Genomic DNA, 22,345 nt, shown 5'->3' with positions numbered 1-22,345 from the left:
TGCGGCTTCCAACTGGCTCTCTAGAGCTGCTACAAATCTGCCTGATGGCTCCCTGATGAGCTGCTGAAGCCATGCTCCACGGAGCATCTGTAAGCGAGACGTGCAGAGGGAGCAGAGTCCTGCGCTGACCACCAGCTGCTGCACCTGTACATCCACATCCGCCTCGCCACAGACTTTTAATCAGCCAGGAAATTAAAAAAGCTAACCTCTGCACGCAGGCTTATATTACTGCACTGTGAGCATGCATCACACAAGTATCCCCATAGATCAGGAGTTATATCATAGCAGCAATCAGCAGAGTGCATGTTCCTTTCCCTACTGCGTACTTACATTTCAACACTGTCAGAACAAATCCATGTACTGCATCTCCATTTTTATTTTATTTTTATATATATATATATATATATATATATATATATATATATATATATATATATATATATATATATATATATATATATTTTACATATTTTGAAAACAACAGCTGCTTTTCACACTGTGTGAAAATTGCATGATGAATGGACCAACAGAAATGCTGCTAGGAATGTTTTAGCTTTCCTGTTAAATTACTTTCATTTGGTTTGGCTGGTAAATTTCAAATATTGTGCCAATTCAAAAAGTTTTAAAAATGCTAATATTATGATAATATTAATACACTGCAGGTAAAGTTGCCCAAATCAGACTTTTTTTCCTTCATATGTGACACAGATGTGTTTGACAGGGAGAACAGCTAAAAACATACTGAATCTGACACTCTCAATTACAATGTTAAGAGCTGATATAGATTTGATACACAGCAATCTGAACACCCAGAATAAAATGTATGTGACGTCAGTCCAACTCTGCATTCAATGAGGAGAAGGTGGGGGGGTCAGCTAACTAAGTTAAGTAAAGCTAAGCTAAGTAAACACAATTGTAATTAAAAAAAAGACTAAAAAGACTTTCTATTAAAGTAAAACAAGCGCTGGATTATTAACCTACACAGATTTCTCTCCTGAAAACTGTTTATCTGTTTATTACTTAGGCGGGAGCATTAGCATTAGTAGATAACCGCTAGTGGTTAGCAGCTAATGCCACTCGACAGCGCTAAGCTGCGGAATCCTTAGTGTTACAGTAAGCCGGGGCGATATTAGCTCGCGTTTCACATAGCTTGTTTTAACACGGTAAACGCGAAGACTACAGTCCAATATATTCACCTCTGAACGGAAAAAGAGCTAGCCCGGTTAGTGGCTAATGCTAATGATGCTCCAGCAGTGCTAGCTGGGGTTAGCAGTAGACTACTGGCTGATAACACTCACCTCTAAACAGCTAAAGAGCTAGCGCTTAGCGCAGTTAGCGGGTAATTCTAATGATGCTCCATCAGTGCTAGCTGGGGTTAGCAGTAAACTACTGGCTGATAATACTCACCTCTGAACAGCTAAAGAGCTAGCGTTAAGCACAGTTAGGAGGTAATTCTAATGCTGCTCCAGCAGTGCTAGCCGGGGTTAGCAGCAGGCTACAGGCCGATAATACTCACCTCTGAAAGAGAAAATAGCAGTTAGCATCTAATGCTAATACTGCTCCAGTCTTGAGCTGGAGAACTAAATTGAAACTCCTGTATAATGCTGTACTTCAGCGGAGTGGCTTTACTGCTTCTTATAACCTGACTGGTAAAATTCATACATAAAGTGCACTGAATTAAAAGGCACACTGATGTTTTTTGGGAAAAATTAAAGGATTTTAGTGTGAAAAATACAGTACTATACTACTGTGCATGCACGCTGAACTGTAGTTCTCTGTGCAGGACAGTGAGCTAGCTGTAGCATACTTAGCCTCCGGTCTGATGTGCCGATCCTAAGTTATCTGGACAGTATGATGGAGATTTTGTGCCATTAAATATCTTTTCTACTCTGCTTGGACTGTGTCCTGTATGTCTGCCTTCACAGATGCCAGGGACCTTCCTAGCTCCTCCACCACATGCTTTTTCACCATTACAAGTGTCAAAGGAAAGTATAAAGAGCTTAAAAGGGGAGAAACCAAGGAACATAAACTAAAGAAGTGCCTAACGCTGATTAATTGCCTTCTTTATATCTAGCTTGAATGCTTTCCAGGGATAAGTTGACAACTGTCTGCCAGTGGAACTTCTTGATATGTCCTGTGATGCTGGCAAAGATGAAAGTGAAACACTTTAGTTTACAATGTCAGATATAGGTCACATTAAAATGCCTAAAGTGCTTAAACCTCAGATTTGCCAAAGAAATTGGATGCAGGCTTTCTTAGCTTTAATAAAAATCACTGCCAAAGATTTTTATTTCAAATAATTTTGGAGCATTTCTATTGGTCTATTCATTGTAACCGTTTGACACAGTGTAAAGAATAACTGCCAGATTCTCATTATGTTAAAAACTAAAAAGAGACTAAACATTTTGGGATTTTAAGAGCTTTTAAATGGGTAATATAATGCAAATGCCAATGAACCAAATACACTTCTAAGGACTGAGCTTGTCCAGAAGCTTAGAGAACTGCCAACCTGCCAGTGTGACAATATTCTGACTGTCAACCAAACGAACACAACCTGTGTCTGTGCAGCTGGTAATCATCATGAAAAATTATGGGTGCATATGATAATGATTAACATATCCATCTACATTATTTCGACTATCATGCGGCTCTTTTCTAAAAAATAAAATACAGCACATACCAAGCCCAAAGTGTGCTACAGGCTCCATCTCACACAGGTATCCAGAGCCTCCATCAATGATACGCGTGTGAGCCCCATTTCTCTTAGTGTAGACCACCACTTTGGCCCCTCGTGCAAAAGCCCCAAATTGTGTACGTGGAATCACACGCAGCCATCTGTTAGATGATCCCTGTGTGGAGAGAAAAAAAAAAAAAAACACCATGAGAAAATCCAGAGAGACTCTCTGCATCCATAAGCATATTGATTTGATTGAGGAAATGGATCATACACAAAACCATAAAAAACAGCTTTGCAAATTGATTACTCAATTGTTATTCTTTTGCATCATTTATATGAGCACCTGAACCACATTTAAAATTCATCAGCAAGCTGCCCATCATTAGCAGCTGTTCTATGAGCTGTGACGGACTCAGGCAGCAGCTCACCTGGCTGACTTTGTACACAGAGATGGGCTGGGCGGCACTCTCTCCATGCGTTACCAGCAGTTCTAACTGTCCATCCCCGTCAAAATCAGTCACGACAGCTCCTAACAAGACAAACGCAAAAGCTAAAACTTCTGAAACAGGTTCAAGTGTCTTGTCATTGAAAAGGGAGATTTTGTCCTGTCTATGTTCTCAGTGTGCTTAATAAATCAGAAGTGTAATTAGTAGGGGTGGAAGTCAACATAGATATATCAAAACATTGAAATATTATGTTTTTCCATATAATACTAATCCTCAAACTCACAGAATTGTTTTGTGCTGAAATCCCAACCACTAGATAGCAATGTTGTAAATAAAAAATGCATTTTATTATATTGTATCTTGTGTTACAGTTTCACATTAATGACACTGACTGTCAAATAATTAAAAAATAGGTAGAGTAACCCAGATTTTTTATCACAGCTTTCGTGTGTCTCGGTATGCTCTCCACCAGTCTCTCCCACTGCTTTTGGGTGACCTTATGCCACTCCTGGTGCACAAATTTAAGCAGATTAAGCAGATAAATTTTCAGCCTTGTTGGATGGCTTGTGACCATACATCTTCCTCTTGATTATATTCCATAGGTTTTCAGTGGGTTCAGGGCTAGAGATTTTGCTGGCCATGACACTGTCTTGATCTGGTGGTCCTTTATCCACACCTTTATTTATCTAGCTGTGTGGAATTGTGCATTTAACCTTGTATGTGGCTTAATTCATGCGTCATTCGCAAAGACCAAACTTTTCAATTCCAGCCTTGCTGATGCTTTACCAGTTAATAACTGATCTTCCACCAAATTTCACAGTGGGTGCATTTGACACTTAGATGGAGACCTGGAGAGGCATACAAGCCTAAACATTTGATGGCCAGGTGTTGAGCAAAGCTAAAAACTGGACTCATAAAAGAACATGATCTTACTCCAGTCCTGTATAGTCCTTCAGCCTAGCTCTTCTTTGTTTTTCATCAAAGAAGGTCCTTTCTCTAGCTCGAGTCCTGTCTCCAAGAGATTATTTTGAACTGTTCTTTCCATGCACTTCACCCCAGCTGCCATTTGCCATTCTTTTTATAGGTCATTTGATATCATCCTGCAGTTGCTGACTGATATTCAAATAAGTTGACAGCCAATCTCCAGACCTGAACTTCTGAATGTAAATCATGTAAGATGTAAGTTGTTCACAAGTCATTAAACATCAAGGTAAACTGCTTGAATATTTGTACCAGGAGTGAAATAAGGTCACCCAAAAGCAGTGTGTAAGACTGGTGGAGGAGAACATGCTAAGATGCATGAAAGCTGTGATTAAAAATCAGGGTATTTCCACCAAATAATGATTTCTAAATCTCTGAAAACATTAGCATTGTTGTTTCTGAATGAATATCAACTTGTTTTCTTTGCATTATTAAGGTTTGAAAGCAGTGTACATTTTTTCATGATTTTGATCATTTCCCATTTTCTGCAATAAATGCTCTAAATGACAATATTTGTATTTGTAACTTGGGAGAAATGTTGCCAGTGGTTTATAGAATAAAACCACAATGTTCATTTTACTCAAATATAAATATAAATCAGAGAAACTGATTTAAAGAGGTCTCTTGTTTTTTCCCCAGAGCTGATTATAAAAATCATGTATTATTATAATATCTGTATTTTTATATATAGCAGGTCATGGTCATTCAGTGGGGTTTGTGTGATTATATGCACTTAAGAGGGACATGTTCGTTCACTAATCCTAATATCTGAATATTTCACATATCAGGTATCACTCCTACTTCAAATTCACAGAGTAGATAATGGAGGCTATTCTCACAGACCCACTCTAACACTCTATCTGATATAGGATTGATTAGGATAGACTGAATTTCAGTCAAAAATACCTCATTTTACCTGATGGTGACCCTTCATGATGATCATCATCATCCCTATTATAACTGAACTAAAGGCACACCGTATGCGTGCAAACTGAGTTGCGGCATTGAACAGCACTAAGACCAACAAGCAGAACTCTAATGCCACCCAGTGGTAAAGAGAGAACATGTAATGTGTCTGAGCTCACGTGGATGCTGGTGGATTTTAGCTGCTTAAAAAAATATATATCAACCTCTATTTACATATATTGCATAGATTTACTCATGAACCCACGTCAACTGCTATTTATATACAGTAGCTTATACCATTATAGCCATGAAAGGTCATCAGGTCAGGCAAAACCTCTCTCAATTCAACCATTTCAAAGATTACATAACGCAATATGTAATTAGATGGGTACATGTTTTAAATCATGGTCATGTCCAAGAACAGCAGAGTGTAATTGTAGAACAAATATTCCAGTTGTTGTCCAGCCAAAAGCACATACCTGTTCCCCTCCCCTCTGGCTCAGCGGCCTCCCCGACATTGAGTTCCTCTATCTGTGGGTCTCCGTGTTCTCTTCGGGAAACCCTGCCAGAGCACTTAGCGATTACAGGAACTGTCATTTTGCTTCAAACATTTCTACACCACAAAGCATTAGTTGTATGTGTTCACATTAAATGCACTCAAATTTAATTGAAGATATTTCAAACATAATTAATTTTCTCTTTTTTTTCTAAATTCCATGTTACATAACAGGTCTCACTGGTGGTATACCTTTCCTGTCCTGCCACCGGTAAATGAATCCTGCTATCCTGATTCGATTAATGAGCCTTAAAGACAGACTATGTATTTGTATGCCAGATAGTCTTTTTCAGTAATCCAATTATGTCCGTGGTTGCATTAATTCGATTTAGTGAACTGCTCCTTGTGCATGTGTATAGCATAGCAGAGGTCATTCAGAGGGGTTTGTGTGTTTGCATGGAATTGAGAGAGAAAGGGCTGAGAGTTCCACTTAAGTAGAGATCAGAGCTCTGTAGGGCTGAGCGTCTGTGGCCTGGCTGCTGGGCCTTTTATTTAACTGGCCTGTCTAGCCTTACTAAAAATCTCCAACAATAGAAGCCATTTAACCTTTTAGATTCTGTATTTAAGTACAAACATTCACTTTCATAATTACTTTACTGTCACAATCAACATCAATTTCATAGGTCCTAAAATAGAGCCATGTGGCACTCCATTAGATATGCTAAATCAAAGAGTTACCAAATAATTCCCAATATAGTTTCTACACTAGGATTCACAAATTAATGAATGACTAATTAATAAGACTAAAGTCCAAAAAGTTAGATTCTGCGCTTTTTGACTAAATGGTTTGTCTAGGTTTATTTAAAAAAAATCTCCAACATGAGAAGGTGTTTAATCTTTAGATCCTGTATGTAAATTCACACATATGAACTTTCGTAACTACTTTACTGTTACAATTAGCATACATTTAATAGGTCTTAAAATAGAGCCCTGTGGGACTTTGTGAGATATGCCAAATCTTTTCTCATCCATGACTATAGCAGAGGTCATTTAGTAGAGTCTGTGGGGTTCTATGGACTTAAAAGAGAATTTCTCCTTGACTAGACCCAACATCTTTATACAAGCAGGGGAAATGGGCATAGAAAATTAGATTCTGGGCTTCTTTTGGCTAACTGGCTTGTCTAAGTTTATAAAAAATCCCCAAAAAGAGAAGGTGTTTAATCCTTAGGTCCTGTATGTAAACTCACACACATTAACTTTTATAACTACTTTACTGTCACAAATAGCATAAATTTAATAGGTCTTAAAATAGAGCCCTGCAGGACTCCTTGAGATATGCTAAATAAATAGTTAAGTTACAAATAATTAAGAATATTGTTTCTACACTAAATAATAATCCAAAAGTCCAAAAGAATAAACAAATCTCTCCTAAGACATGACTATATCTGAGGTCATTCAGCAGGTTCTGTTGGGTTCTATGGACTTGTTCCTTGAAGGAATAGGAGAGGGAAATGTTCCTTGACTAGACCCAATATCTTTATACGAGCAGGGAAATTGACATAGAATATACGATGAACCTGAGAAGGAATATTTTTTAAGTAAAACCACTATCTTTCTCACAAGAAAGGTAAAAAAGGGCACAGAACACGTGAAACAGGGAAATGGGGGGGGGGGGTTCTGATCAAGTAACTGTCAGAGTGCTGAATGACTAAGAATCTGTGGCCTGGCTGCTGGACCTTTTGGCTAACTATTTCCTACTATGTGTCCTTCCCTACACATAAATCCCAACAAGACAAGGCATTTAGGGGTTTCCACCATAGTTTTCTGCCTTAACTCTTGTGACCTTGTATGAAAATGCACAAATACCTTTCATAACTACTATACTGTCATAGGTAACATTTATTTTATTGGTCTTAAAATAGAGCCTTGAGGGACTCCATGATATGTCCTAAACTAACAAGATAGCAAATAATTCACAATTAAAATGTTTCTATAATATGAATGAAGAGGGTAAACAATCTCTGATTGGGCATGTGTATAGCACATATAGTGTATAGGTCATTTAAGAGGGTCTGTGTGTTTGTATGGACCTGGGAGGAACATTTGACTCAACCCAATATCAACCCAATATTTTTCTTATAAAACAGGAGAAAAATGGTATGGCACGTTGGAGAATAGGAAAAAAAGCTCAGGGGTTTTGATCTCATAGCTCTGCAGGTTGGAATAGTACATAATGGAATGGTGCTGGACTGAGCGTCTGTGGCCTGGCTGCTGGGTCTTTTGGCTCAACAGCTTGTCTAGTATTACTCATAAATTCCCAACAAGACAAGGTGTCTTCCATGCTTACTTGCTTCCATGATCTTGTTTTGTATGAAAGTCCACACATATATTAACTTTCAGAACTACCATACGGTCATAATTAACATCAGTTTCATTGGTCTTAACATAGAGCCATGTGGGACTTAACAAAATACGCTAAATCAATGAGTTACCAAATAATTCACAATGCAGTTTCTGCAGCTTATGACTCATAACTCAATAATGAAATCTACTGTGGGTTAAAGATGTTGGAGAATCATTTTGAGTTATATAATGTTTTGGGCCATGCTCTGCCTCGGTGTTCCTTTTGTTTTATCTTTTTTTTTTTATTACATAAGAAAAAGAAATCCTTAAATGGCATTTGCCCGCAGCAACTCTTAACATTTAAAACTAAATTCTGAGCTTCTCTGAATGAAATGCAATTAAGATACAATTAAGATACGATTCAAATGAAGAAATTTACCTAAACAGTCTGTTTGCTGATGCCCCTCTGTACGCAATGTTGTTGAAAAAGACCTCGAGCTCGTTGTCATTGTCGAAGTCTGCTGCGATGACGGTGCGCACAGGAGACGGCATGGAAAACTTCTGCGAGGCGATGTCCTGAGACACACACACAAGGATATCAGCACATCAAAGCCTGCACACACACTTTTATCACACTTTCATCTACCTGCTGCGAAAGGAGCAAGAATGAGGTCATAGCAGATAGTAGAAAAAAACTACTACTCAAGTCTCCCTGCCTTCAGACTCTAAACACAACTCAGGAATAACCCTGCACTTTACTTCAACATGTTTACATTGCAGCCGTCACTTTACTGTTAATCTTTTTTTAATATATATAGTTAATGTCCATAACTGCATTATTTCGCACTTGCACTTTTTTTTATACATTTCTTTGCTTAAGTAACTTTTATTTTTTTTATGTCTTTGACAATTTGTTTAATATTTATAACCTTATTGTATTTTTTTGCACTTTTTCTATCTTCTATTTGGCATTCTTGGTGAAGAGCAAAGAAAGAATTTCATTGTACACTGAAAACCGTTTCTGTACTGTACATATGACAATAAACTCTTTGAATCTTGAATCTTTCCCTGGAACAAAAATCCAGCTGGATAGGTCCATAATTAATGCATGATGTCACTGCTAAGTGTGCAAGTGTGTGTGAGTGTAAGAGAGAGATTGAGGAGGTAAATCTATAGGTAGATCTCACAGGCCAGAGACCTGGCTACAGCAGGAAGTAACCGATATGTCCATGGTTCAGTGGAGCAGCAATAAGTCCAGGAAGAGTTATAGAGCAGCCCTGTACTCCCTCAAGTATTTACCCCTCATTTTAATTATAAGGCTCATAAAGTCTGCTCAAGGAGTCCCACACAGTGACCTTGTCCTGTGTGGGTGAAGGAGAGGCGATGGACAGCTCTGGACAAGGTGGGGATGAATAAAAGTGAAATTAGCGTGAAGTTTTTTTTTTCAGATTCAGTCCTTTTTGTACCATCCCTCCCATCCCTCTCATATGCCAAACAGAGCATTAAGCTGCTACATGTACAATTTATTATAACAAAATTTAATCTGATTTGTTTATATATATATATATATATATATATATATATATATATATATATATATATATATATATATATATATATATATATATATATATATATATATATATATATATATATATATATATATATATATATATATATATATACACAGTTGAGGACGATATTATTAGCCCCCTTACAAAATAGTCCTTGTTTTCTAAGGATTTTCCAAGTGATATTAACCAGAGCAAAATAAACTAAACACAGCTTTTTTAGACATCGTAGTTTTATTTTGGATGCTTACACTATATTATATTCCACTCAGAAATGAAGATATTACACAAAACACAAAAACTATCAGGGTCAAAATTATTAGCCCCCCACATCCTAATAGTTAATTGTGTATCCTTTTTGCTGGATTACTGCCTGTAGACGTTTGTTGTAGTTTACAACAAGTCTCTCACACTTCATTTGAGGAATCCTGGCCCATTCTTCTTTGGCAAATCTCTCAAGTTCCTCTAGATTCGATGGTTGTCTTGCATGGACATTTTTCTTTAGGTCACCCCACAGATTTTCTATTGGATTTAAGTCAGGGCTTTGTGCAGGCCATTCAATGACATTCACTTTGGTCATCTGGAGATAGTTCTTCACCAGGAGGGATGTGTGTTTAGGATCATTGTCATGTTGGAAAATGAAGTGACGTCTCAGACCCAGTTTCACAGCTGACTGCTTAAGGTTCTCTTTCAAAATAGTCACATATTTTTCTTTATTCATGATTCCATCCACCTTGACAAGATTTCCAGTTCCAGATGCACTGAAGCATCCCCATAGCATAATACTCCCACCACCATGCTTCACTGTGGGGATGGTGTTCTTTGGGTTGAATGCCTGTCCTTTTTTTCTCCAAACATAAGCAGTGTCCCTGTGGCCAAAGAGCTCTAGTTTAGTCTCATCAGACCATAAGACACGCTTCCAGTATGAATAATTTTTCTCCAGGTTGTCCCGAGCATACTTAAGTCTTGCTTGAAGGTGCCTCTTCCTCAAAAGTGGAGTTTTTCTTGGTCTGCACGCTCGCAGGTCATTCCTGTGCAGAGTTCTAGTGATGGTCTTCTTAGAGACTATGATTCCTGATGTGGCCAAGTCATTTGCCAGTGCCTTGGAAGTTAATCTGGGGTCTCTAGACACATTTCTCACTAGTATTCTTTCCAGTCTCTCTGAAATCTTTCTCTTTCTACCTCTGCCAGGCTTGTTCTGCACTGTGTTGCTGTCTTTGAATCTCTGAATGATGCCTCTCACTCCAGTTCTTGACACTTGGATATCTTTGTATATGCCTCTCCTGCTTTGTGTGCATCAGTTATTCTTTTTCTCAGGTCCAAACTGATTTCCTTTGTTTTTGGCATGTTGCTTCCTCAACTGCCAGCTCCATAATGTGGCTTTTATACCATGTTTTAACTTAAATGAGTTAATTAACTTAACTTAATTGAGTGCAATCATCTGTTTCACCTGATCACCTTTATGCACTTCACCTGAGAAGGTAAAGCACATCACTGCACAAAAGTGGCTTGTGTGATGACTTAATAAATGTTAATTTCTTAAAGGGGGCTAATAATAATGTCCCTGGTCATTTTAGCTTATTCTTACATAATAATATTTTGGTGCACAAATATAAATATTTTGGTCCTTCTAATGAAAAATTGTATGTTCAGAAATGCTCTGTTAGAACTGCCTTGCTCTGCTAAAAGGGATCTTGCCAGAATCTTGAGGAGACTTAAAATTTCATAGGGGGGCTAATAATATCGTCCTTAACTGTATATATATATATATATATTTTTTTTTTTTTTATCATGAGAAAGCAACACCTAATACTTCAGCCTTATCCTTAGAGTCCTCAGAGTCAGAAAAGTCAGAGTTATGACCAGTACATTATATAATTAAATCAAATAATGATAATTAAGCAATGATAGGAGAAAATACAAAAACTGTTTGGTTATAAACACACAACAAGTAAAAATACTTCCACAGTTCCATTATCACTGTTTATTAAAAGCTTTTGAATTAAAGAGGATGAGAAAAAAATAAGATCTGTTTGGTTATAAACACTCCGTAGCTGCACTCTTTGTAAGTGCTGCATTGTTGCTGGGTTACCTGTATGTGGCGGAGTAATACATGGAGAGCTTCGGTTACAGTGCATTACAGATTAATAATGTCATTCATAAAACGCCTCTCAGCCAATCACATTGCAGGGCCGGAACTAACTGCGGTATAATATGGGATACTGTGCAATCATTCTATGAACGTTTTTTTTTTATGTGTAGTTTGCTTAGTTTAAAAAGAAGCAGTATTAATATTTTATAAATAATAATTCATATTAATTCATTTTTAAAAATATGTATTTTTTTCACTCCCTCCTCTTTTGTCCCACTTAACTACAATCCCCATAACCCAACTTCTGGAACTGGTTCAACATTCAGAGGGATGATCTGATGCACCTGTGCCTAATTATCTTGGTGTATAAATACCTGTCTCTTTGTTGTGTTTGTTTTTGCGAAGTATTGCCAACCCTCTGTCAGCCTGGTTATCAATCTATTGTCAGTTTAATGATTCTGTCTTTAGATTGCAGTGTCTGTGCTAACTGCCTATATACTAGAGCTCTCCTTAACCCCTATTACACCTCAATTTACCCTTGTTATTATCTGCAAGCATATTGGACCCTGATATTATGTTATTATTTTATTACGATGTATGTAATTATAATTATATAATGTAATGTGCAACACAAACTACTGAGATAAATGGTTTTAGGTGGCTAAAACATCTGAACAAATCTGTTCATTATTATATTATTTTTTATATTTTAATAAGTTGATGATAAATTCTAACTTTCTTTTAAACCTTTTTGTCAATACCACATTAATGTTAGCATAAAAAATATTAGTTTACAGAAATTACTGTTGCATGTAGATAAGAACATTTCAATACTAAATGTAATTTGCATGTACTTCATTATGTAACTCTAACATTATGTAAGTATTTAATTGTGTAATTACATCGTTACAGCAAAGTAAAGTGACAGTAATAACTCCAGACAGCCAGACGTCTAAAGGTTTATGTGGGAAACTGGCCTGTAGTGCCCAGTAACTTTCTTGTGCCTAAGTGGGCCACGGTTGCTTGTTCAGATTTAATTAGCAATTCACTGAAGTGACAACATCTTAATTACAGATGGCAGAGGTCACAGGAGCCAGCAGTGCATTTCAGCCGCACACGTCTTTCTACAAGTGCTCCCACAGGACATTAACCCAGCACCTGACCCCCATAAAACACATCCCCACTGACATTTATCTATCTGGACAAAAAATAATAATAATGCTGCCGGTGACGAGAACATCAGAAAGATGGCAGGACAGCTGCAGTCACAGCAGGTCTGAACTCCGCTCTACACAAAACCCTGCTTCACTTAATTAATTACTACTGACTTCAAACAGTCAGTCTGAATCTAATGCATGTGCTGCTGAATTAAAGATCACACAGATTTACGACTCGTGTTTGACAATGAATTCACACATCAGATTGAAGTACTGCGTAATATTCATTTTTAATTTCATATCCCCAACAGTCATTTCTGCACTGTGCCCTAGCCATTGATTTTGTCACACACTAAAATGATTTACCCAGTCTATTGGAATGTGTTCGCAGATTATTCTTATGGCTATATCGATGTAGACACGTCTAACCCTCAGCCTTATATTGTGGCTATTTAGCTAAATATTGACAATATAGTTATAGAGAAAGAGCCGGACTTCAAGCAGAAGTTATAAGCAATGTACAGCGATAAAAAGACTGCAGATAGCATCAGTTACCCAAGAATTAACTTATGATATGTCTATTTTATAGAATTCCTATAAAATTCTTTTCGAGTTCAACCCTTCCCCTTTACACAGAGTTGAAAAAGGTGACATCCTCCCCCTTAAATTTGGGATAACGTCATCAGGAGCAATAAAGTTCAGTAACTTTAGGGAACTGTATGTCTTCAGAAACGGGGGAGGTAGTGCAGAAAATAATTGTTATTGTTCAGTCCTTAATTCCTCTCTGATGTACAGCAGAAACTAGCTTTGATTAGCTTTTATTTTATTTTTCTGTCGCACCTTAAATGCTGCAGCTTCTGCTGTCTGTTGCATAATTTAAGGTGGAACGGGAAAGTTAGCTAGCTAGCTAGCTACTGAGAAAAACTACTACCAATCTTGTTTATGCTTGTTAAGAAGAATTCGACCATAAAACATTGAATCTACACAATAAACTGTGGTAAAATAGTGCTAAGCATCATTTTGTGTTGCCATCTTACCAGTGATTCTTATACACCTCGGTTTGAAGTGTGTCTCTGAAAAATCTCAGTTTGAAAGGCTAACAAGCCCTATCCTTTCCCCTAACCTAACCCTCCAGCCTAACAAGAATCGGAACACCCCTAGCCCTTGGTGCGCAAAACAGAGAGTGAGGGGTAAAATGGGATTGAGACTAAAAGGATCATTAATTATTTAATTAATTTGGTTTCTAATTTTTACCAGAATTTAGTCTACCTCGGTCTGACACAGAATTCATTTGTTATCTAGAGAACAAGCAGTATATACAGTGTAGTTGTATGCAAAGCTTATACATAAAATATATAGTATATCATATAATATAACAAAATATACAACAACAAAAAAAATCTATGGTTTAAACACCTCACAGGGGGTAGGTAAAAAAAATTACAGAATCCCTTGGTAACCTTCAGATTTCATTAAGCCTTCCAGAAGCAGCAAAACAACCTCCGAAACATATTTGAACCCTCACTATATTTGGCTGTAAATACTGTGTTATTTTCTTTGTAGGCCTCATTCTGTTTTTGGTAAAAAGTAGAATGATGTGTTTTACCAAAAGATCTATCTTGGCCTCATCTTTCTATTAGACGTTTTACCAGGATTTTGGCTTACTCACACTCACATTTTGGAAAACGACTGTCTAGCTTTTTTATGTCTTTGTTTCAGCAGTGGATTCCTCCAGGGTGTTCTGCCATAACGTTTAATTTCATTCAAATGTCAACACACAGTTTGTGCTGACACTGATGCACCCTGAGCCTGCAGGACAGCTTGAATTTCTTTGGAACTTGAGTGGGGCTGCTCATCCACCATTATCTCCACATTGATTTAACTTTATGTTGTTTGTGCACTGTGGACAGAAAACAAATATCCACATCTCTGGAGATGGACTTGTAACCTTAAGAGATTGATGATGTCTGTTCACAATTTTGGTTCTCAAGTCCTCAGACAGTTCTCTTCTTCTCTTTCTGCTCTCCATGCTCAGTGTGGCACACACAGAAACACAATGGTTTCAGGTGTGATTTTTATATTGTGCACACCTGTTCCTTTTTTAAACAAGCATCACATGCTTAAAAGAAAATGTTTTATCCACAATTTTAAAAAGGTGCCAATAATTTTGTCCAGGCCATTGTGTGTGAAATTATATTCATTTTGCCTTTTTTCTCTGTTTGTGTGTTGTTACAATACACACAAAGGTAATAAGCAACATGTGGATAACAAAGCATGCATAATTGCAGTAGTTTGGGAGTAGTCTGGGAGAAATATTTAATATAATATAATATAATTTTTAATATAATTTTGTGGTATATTTTGGATCATTACTTTGTTTTATAAAGCATAGTATTTTCAGCTTCAGCTCTTCCACAGATGGTTTGACAGCTGCATTCAAGATTTGCTGTTATTTTTAGGAGTGCTTTCTTACCTCCACTCCGGCAAAAATTGCAGATGCCACTGGCAGCAACAAAGCACTAATGTACATTTTTTGTATGAAATTTAGTTGCTTTTTTTTCTTGCAAATGTATCTTTGCTGCTTGTGTCCTAATCTGACTATCAATCTACACCACTTTTTTCCAAATCTCCTCTGGCTTTTCTATATCGTCGCTGTACAATGAAAAACAAGTGAGAAGAAAGAGAAAAGCCTTTAATCTTTCAATGTAAGTCAATGTAAAAGGAGTTTTTAGGTCGTTTTAAAGTATGTTAGGTCTGTTAATTAAGAACATCATGCTGTACTGCCCTATGCAGTCCTCCAGGTGGACGGTCGTTTCCGGTTGAGAGTACGCTGTGCACTATTGGCTGGCGCTTCTTACCGGTATGTGGATGAGTGTTGAGTATGAATGGCTGTGTGTATTATGTGTAAAATTGTAAAATGTCCTTGGGTTTCTAGAAAGGCGCTAAGTAAGTTAAACTTCATTCATTCATTCATTCATTCAAGAAATGTTTGTACAGTGTAAAGGACAGTTTGTGTGTTCAAATTATGTAATAAACTAAAAATCAGACAAAAATGGAGATACTTGTTCTTCATTGGACAGTGACAATATGGTCTCACAAAACCTAGTGCTTGACATATGCTGCAGAAGGTCACAGATGAGCAATACTTATTTTTCTTTCATGAAGATTGCACTGGTGCAAACAATGTTGCACAGTTGAACAAGTAACTATTATGTAATTTACCAAAACAAACTGTGTGGATCATTAAAAGGTCTCCTTCCACCAAAATCCATGTTTTCTTGTTCTTTGTGAAATACTATAGGTCAACTATGCTGCACATGCCTCTCTTGTCTGCAGTAGGTAGTAAAAGATAATCCTCAGAAATACGTGTTGAACAGAGACACGTTAGGGTGTCTACGTCAACCAGTGACTTCATGGCCTCGCCCACCTCGGCTCAGGACTGCCACAGATAGCACTGAACTTGGGATGGAGGTAGGCAGGTAGGCGTTCACTACTTCAGTGCTGTCAGCCAATCAGAGGCGATATGTGTGCATGTATAAATATTCATGAGCAAGAGCCCAAAACCTGTCGTTTTCAAAAACCAGTAATTCAGTGATCTAAAGCAGGACTATACAGAAACACTGGAGCACTTTTTTCACAAAAAACGGCTCACATGGCATTCATTCATCATACTAGAGACCACAACTAGACTTTTTTTTAAATGAATTTAAAACAATGGAATGAGACCTTTAATAAGAAATAATGCACTGGTGAGCTCATTAATCACAAAGGGACTGGTAGGCCAAGGAAGCCCTGTACTGCTGATGGTAGAAGAATTCTACTAATCATCATATTAACATTCACGTGTTTCACAAATCACATTTCTCAGCTCCAACATATCTCAAACAGCTTTAAGAGGTGGGTGTGTATTCATCAGAGATTACTATTCACAAAATACTTCATTAACAGTAAGACAGCGACTGTACTGCACAATGCAAACCAATAAATGATCTAGAATGGCCAAAAAACAGTTTGCAAAAAAAATTAAAATAAGTATTTAAATGTGCCTGCAGAATTCTAAAAAAGCTCTTGTGGACAGAAGAGACTATGATTAACATGAATAAAAGTGATATTAAGAACAAAGTATGGACTGTTCACAGTAAAAAGCCTACACTTCATTGTGAAACATGGTAATGGGGCGTCATAGCTTGACGCTATGAATGGCTACCACAGGTACTTCCACACTTTTCCTCACTGATAATGGCTGAAAGCACTATGTGTTCTGAGATGTATAGGGACATCTGCTAAAGCTCCAGTAAATGCCCCCAAAGTCCAATTGGGCGTAAAAAAGGGAATTATTGTGAGTTCACCGATTAAAATTTAATTGAGCATGGTGTTCCATATGCTTAAAAGGATCCCCCAAAACAAGAAAGACGTGAGGATGACTGCATTAGAGACTTGGCAAAGCATCGTCAGGAATGATACTCAGCACCTGGTGATGTCTATGAATTGCCGATTTAAGCAGTTGCTGCATGCAAGAGATAGAAATGCAAGAGAAGTAATAAACATCTGCTTTATTGTGCTTTTAATTGCTACAGTATGTCCCAAATATAATGATGCCCTGAAATGAGATGAACTGTGTAAAAAAATAAGTGTTGTAATTTCAACACTATGGAATCAAACTCTATGCCAATGCATTTAAATTGAAGTCTGAAATGTGCACTTTAATTATGTCTGATTTCATTTGAAATTTCAGCTTTTCATTTTAGGCAAATAACATAAGAATTTAAAACAGTTCTAGGAAGAAGTTAAAAAAAAATCACTCATGAAGTGGAAATTTAAATAATTAAACACAAGATAAACAATAAAAAATAAAAAATAAATAGACTAATATTATTAGGTAAAATGTGCACATATGTTCATAAATCTGTTTTGCTATGTATATTTTAGTATATATGTATATGTATACATGACCATACACATTTTTGTTTTCTTTCAGGTTTCTTTCACCTCTCAGTTTTTATCTTTCCTTCACCTTTTTCTGCATCCCACTCCCCAGTTAGTCCAACTCTGAACCACCAACTGTATATGCATGGAAAAAAATGCTGAACTACAAATGATCGTTGTAAAGAAATACATAATAAATAATTAATAGTCCTACTAAGAGGGGGTGGTGGCAGCCCCCAAGAAAGAATGTGGAATTGTTCAAAGAAAAATGCAAGTATAAAGTTTAATAAACAAAAAAACAACAACAACTCACCTTAAATCTTTGTTTGCGATTATTGCTTAACTGCAGGAACAGACGATGTGGCCCATTCCAGTTTCCGTACACAATGTCTGTCCTTCCATCTCGATTAAAGTCTGCTAGAGCTACCCCACGCCCATGCTGCATTGGATCCTCAACCCCTGTATAAAAAATAAAATAAATAAATAACTCACTAAATATTTCACAAAAAAAAATAAATCAAGGTGACAAAGTACCTAAAGAACATATATTGCTGTAGTTGCACCCAGACAAAGGTGTTGGATTGCATAATCATAAGGAAGGTAAGGGTTACCAGGAACCAGTAAATTATATGAATAACTTTTGGTTATATATATTAGGTATGTGTAGAGGTTGTAGAGGTTCCTAATGGTGTCCTGTGGTAATCCATCCCATGCAAATTGAATATTTATTCAGTTTCTTGCAATTTTGTGGTAGGAGTGGAGTTATGCACTTTTAAATCCCAAAGGCAGACAGTACATGACTCAAACTGTAATGATAGATAAGGTCAGTCCATAATGTGAAATGCTGTTCTTTAAGTTCATGACGACAATGGCATTAAAGTTACATGAATCAAATTAAAAAAATAATCCTGGAAACAGGGTGAAGCCAAATGTGATTGCATTATGGGATAAAAAAATCTTTGTTATCACAAACTTCATGTGACCTGGTGGTGTTAGAGTGACACACTCTGCTTATTTTAAACTTAACAGGTTCATAATGTCACTTTGCCTTGAAACAAACTAATGACACTTACTGTACATTATTTAAAATGAGAATTTAAATTACTGCAGACATCAGTTGGAACTTATCTCAACAAATATTAAATATTGGTATTTATGTAGGTGACCCATGATTTCCATGCTGTGCTATCAAACACCAGAACTGTTCATGGTTAATTTTATTTCAATAATAAAAAATTGTCTTCTATTCGTTTTCTCAGCTCACCTGACTGCGAAGCCACATCTGTGAACGTCCCATCTCCGTTGTTTCGGAACAGGAAGTTGGAACTGTATTCGTTGTCGCAGAATATGTCAGGGAGGGTGTGGCTGAGGATGGGTCCCACCACAACTCCCCGCCCCCCTACAGCACACAGCAGAGACAGCACCATCACCAAAAGCAATGGGCAATCATTACTGCCTTTCCAGCCCATTTCTCTGTGAAGGCATTGCACTGTTTCTGCTGACACACACACTGCCTGCCTACAATCACATTACATTAGAGCGTGAACACATGCAGTTACAGCATCTACGCAAGCCTGCCAGCACACAGCTCACTCCACTGCTCCAGAACCTCACACCTGGCTGAGGTTCTGAATGTGTAAAACACACTTTTATGCATGTCAGAAAATAATCACCATTAAATACCTTTAAATACTAAAATATTTCCTCTATGACAAGTCCAACATACTTTATTTTAAATAAGCTGCTCAGGATTTCAAATGTAAAACTTTAAGTTAATGTAACAAGGTGGGGCAGGATGCAAATGCAGGTCTCGTTTATTTTCCATATTTTAAATAATAAACAAAGAATAAACACTAGGGAAGTAATACAAACACTAAGGATACTTAAAGAAATATTATAAAACAAAGGTTTAATAATAAGACTAATAAACAAACAAGCAGAATAATCAAACAAAGAAGCATAACCTATGTAAAAAACAAACCAGAAAGTAAACTTACACAAAACAGCAGGATAAAGGATCAAACAAAGAGAAATCAAACAAAAGACTAGGTCTACTAACACAAGGAACAAACACAGAGACTAGAGCTTACATCAAGACAGAGGGTCACACACACAAAAAGCACAACGGCGCACATGAGGTATTTATGAACAGGCACAGATAAGAGACACTTGTGAAGGTAACGAGAAGGGAGGGGTTACAAATGAGACAGGAGGGATTACAGATGACAGGGCGGGGCTAAGGTGTACACAAGACCAAACACAAAACAGAGCCATGCGAAGCACAGAGCACATGGCGAGGCAACAAAACAACAGATCAGAGGACAGAGGACAGGAGCAGGAAGTGTTTTACTTCACTGTGGAGCATTTTTGCCCCCAGCTGTCCCTGAATTTTGTATTACAGTGTGATGACAAGAATACATGCTTCTATTAATAATGGCCCAGGCCCTACAGAAGCAAAGCGTCCCCACTACCACCACAATGTTTGACTGATGGTATGTAACAGAACCTATGTGTTCTGTCCAAAATGTTCTGTTTTGACTCATTAGGTCAAATCATTATCTCAAGCAATTGAGACTGTTGGGACAATGTGGCATAATTCTAACCCTTTTAGCTTGCACTGGTCTAAGAAGGAGATTGAGGCCTGCAGAAACTAGGATTTTCTTTCTGGGTTCTTTTGTGACCTCCTGGATGTGCTGCTTGAGGAATTTTGTGGGCTGGCTATTCTGGAATGATTCACTGCTGTTCCTTTTGTTCATTTGGAGACGGTGTCTCTCTCTGTTCACTGCAGTTCCAGAGCCTCCTAAAATCCTCTTTCATATTTATATTATTGATATATATTTTAACAACTTTAACAACTTCACGTCATCGTGTCCTGCTTGTTAAAATCTTTTAAATTGTGTCACAATCCTGGAAATAGTAAGATTTAAGGGTTTGGCTTTTATTTGTTCATGTTAACAGTCAATTGTGGATGAATTTTACATGGATTGACTATTTTAACTATACAATAACATTGTCTTCAGGTTTACCAGTCTGTAATGTAAAGTAGCAGCTGTTTCTTGACAAAAGCATAGCAGTCTGTATGAATACCAGCATAAGAACATATTATCATTAGTACTATATAATAAATACAACTCTGGAAAAAAATAAGACATCACTTCAGTTTCTGAATCAGTTTGTCTGGTTTTGCAATTTATAGGTATGTGTTTGAGTAAAATGAACATTGTTGTTTTATTCTGTAAACTACAGACAACATTTCTCCCAAATTCCAAATAAAAATACTGTAATTTGGAGCATTTATTTGCAGAAAATGAGAAATAGCTGACATAACAAAAAGATGCAGAGCTATTAGATCTCGAATAATGCATAGAAAATAAGTTCATATTCATAAAGTTTAAAGAGTTCAGAAATCAATATTTGGTGGAATAACCCTGGTTTGTAATCACAGTTTTCATGCATCTTGGCATGTTCTCCTCCACCAGTCTTACACACTGCTTTTGGATAACTTTATGCTTTTACTCCTGGTGCACAAATTCAAGCAGTTCAGCTTGGTTTGATGGTTTGTGATCATCCATCTTCCTCTTGATTATATTCAATTAGGTTTTCAATTTGATAAAATTAAAAAACTGGCTACCCATTGAGCTCCACTGGCTACCAGTTGATGCTCGCATCAAATTCAAAACTCTTACAATCGCCTACAAGGTGATGAGAGAACAGCTCCTTCCTACCTGCACTCGCTCCTGAAGGCTTACGCTACCTCCCGGCCGCTGCGCTCCTCCAATGAACGTCGCCTCGCTTTGCCAAACAAACATTCACACAAAGGAATCCAGACTGTTCTCATACAGAGTTCCCCAATGGTGGAACAAACTACCTTCCACTACCAGAGCAGGATCTTTAAGAGACTCCTGAAGACAGAGCTCTTCAAAGAGCACTTACTCTCCTAACACCTCTAACACACTAACTACTTCTAACCCCATTTCCTTCTTCCCCTCCTTCACTTCTCTATCCCTTTATTTCCCTTCGACCTCCTTTGAGCCCTATCTAAAATGGTTTATCTTAATTCCTATTACTTTTGTACTTCATTATTGTAAGTCGCTTTGGACAAAAGCATCTGCCAAATGTAATATAATGTAATGTAATATAATGTAATGATGTTGCTTGAAAAAAAAATAAAAATATTTTTAAGTGGTGAGCATAGCAGTCTCTATGCAGCATAAGAACATATCATAGTACCATATCATATAGTCCTAAAATTATTATTAATTCATTTTAGAATTGGACTATTTGTTTCTGACAATAAAAAACAGAGTTCAAATATTAGAAGACTTAAAAAAAAAACTTTAAAGCTTTTTAAGATACAAAACAATACATCTGAATTATATCTAAATATCACCAGCATCAGAAACCAAATAATACATCTCATGCCTATTGATTGATGTGCTGTAAAACATTTAAAACAATCCTCCCTGTGAAGGGAATTCCAGGATTTCATCCTTTCTGACCTTCTTTTAACAACACTCTCTACTCCACTTCCTCTCGCCCCAGCGCACAGCCTTCCACAAGTGTGCTTCCCCTGAAAGAGCGCTGAATAGAGGATCAAAGCCCACTTCACAGTCTACACTGATTAATGGAATGTTTGGCCCATTGAGCAAGTCAGGGCTGAAATATGGCTCTGTCGTCCTTGTGCCTCCCTATGACTTTCAACGTAGTAAACAGCTGAGTGGGCCAAAAGCTGCCTCTCTCCTGCGGCAGC

General features: G+C 37.2%; 1 protein-coding gene across 3 annotated transcripts in view; it reads right to left on the bottom strand.

Moving 5' to 3' along the window:
• Window positions 1–22,345, bottom strand: part of crtac1b (cartilage acidic protein 1b) — a 55,929-nt gene that overhangs the window by 13,049 nt on the left and 20,535 nt on the right. For all 3 annotated transcript variants that reach the window (XM_007240381.4, XM_049481614.1, XM_022684804.2), the window contains exons 6-11: window positions 18,860–18,994; window positions 17,909–18,054; window positions 8,289–8,425; window positions 5,490–5,572; window positions 3,106–3,206; window positions 2,681–2,849 (exon numbers count right to left, since the gene is read on the bottom strand). In XM_007240381.4, coding sequence (XP_007240443.3) covers window positions 2,681–2,849; window positions 3,106–3,206; window positions 5,490–5,572; window positions 8,289–8,425; window positions 17,909–18,054; window positions 18,860–18,994 — 771 coding nt within the window. The remainder of the gene's footprint in view (window positions 1–2,680; window positions 2,850–3,105; window positions 3,207–5,489; window positions 5,573–8,288; window positions 8,426–17,908; window positions 18,055–18,859; window positions 18,995–22,345) is intronic.

Source organism: Astyanax mexicanus, chromosome 7 (genome assembly GCF_023375975.1).
Source record: "Astyanax mexicanus isolate ESR-SI-001 chromosome 7, AstMex3_surface, whole genome shotgun sequence".
In the NCBI taxonomy this organism is placed as follows: Eukaryota; Metazoa; Chordata; class Actinopteri; order Characiformes; family Acestrorhamphidae; genus Astyanax; species Astyanax mexicanus.
This window is presented reverse-complemented; position numbering and strand designations above follow the sequence as displayed.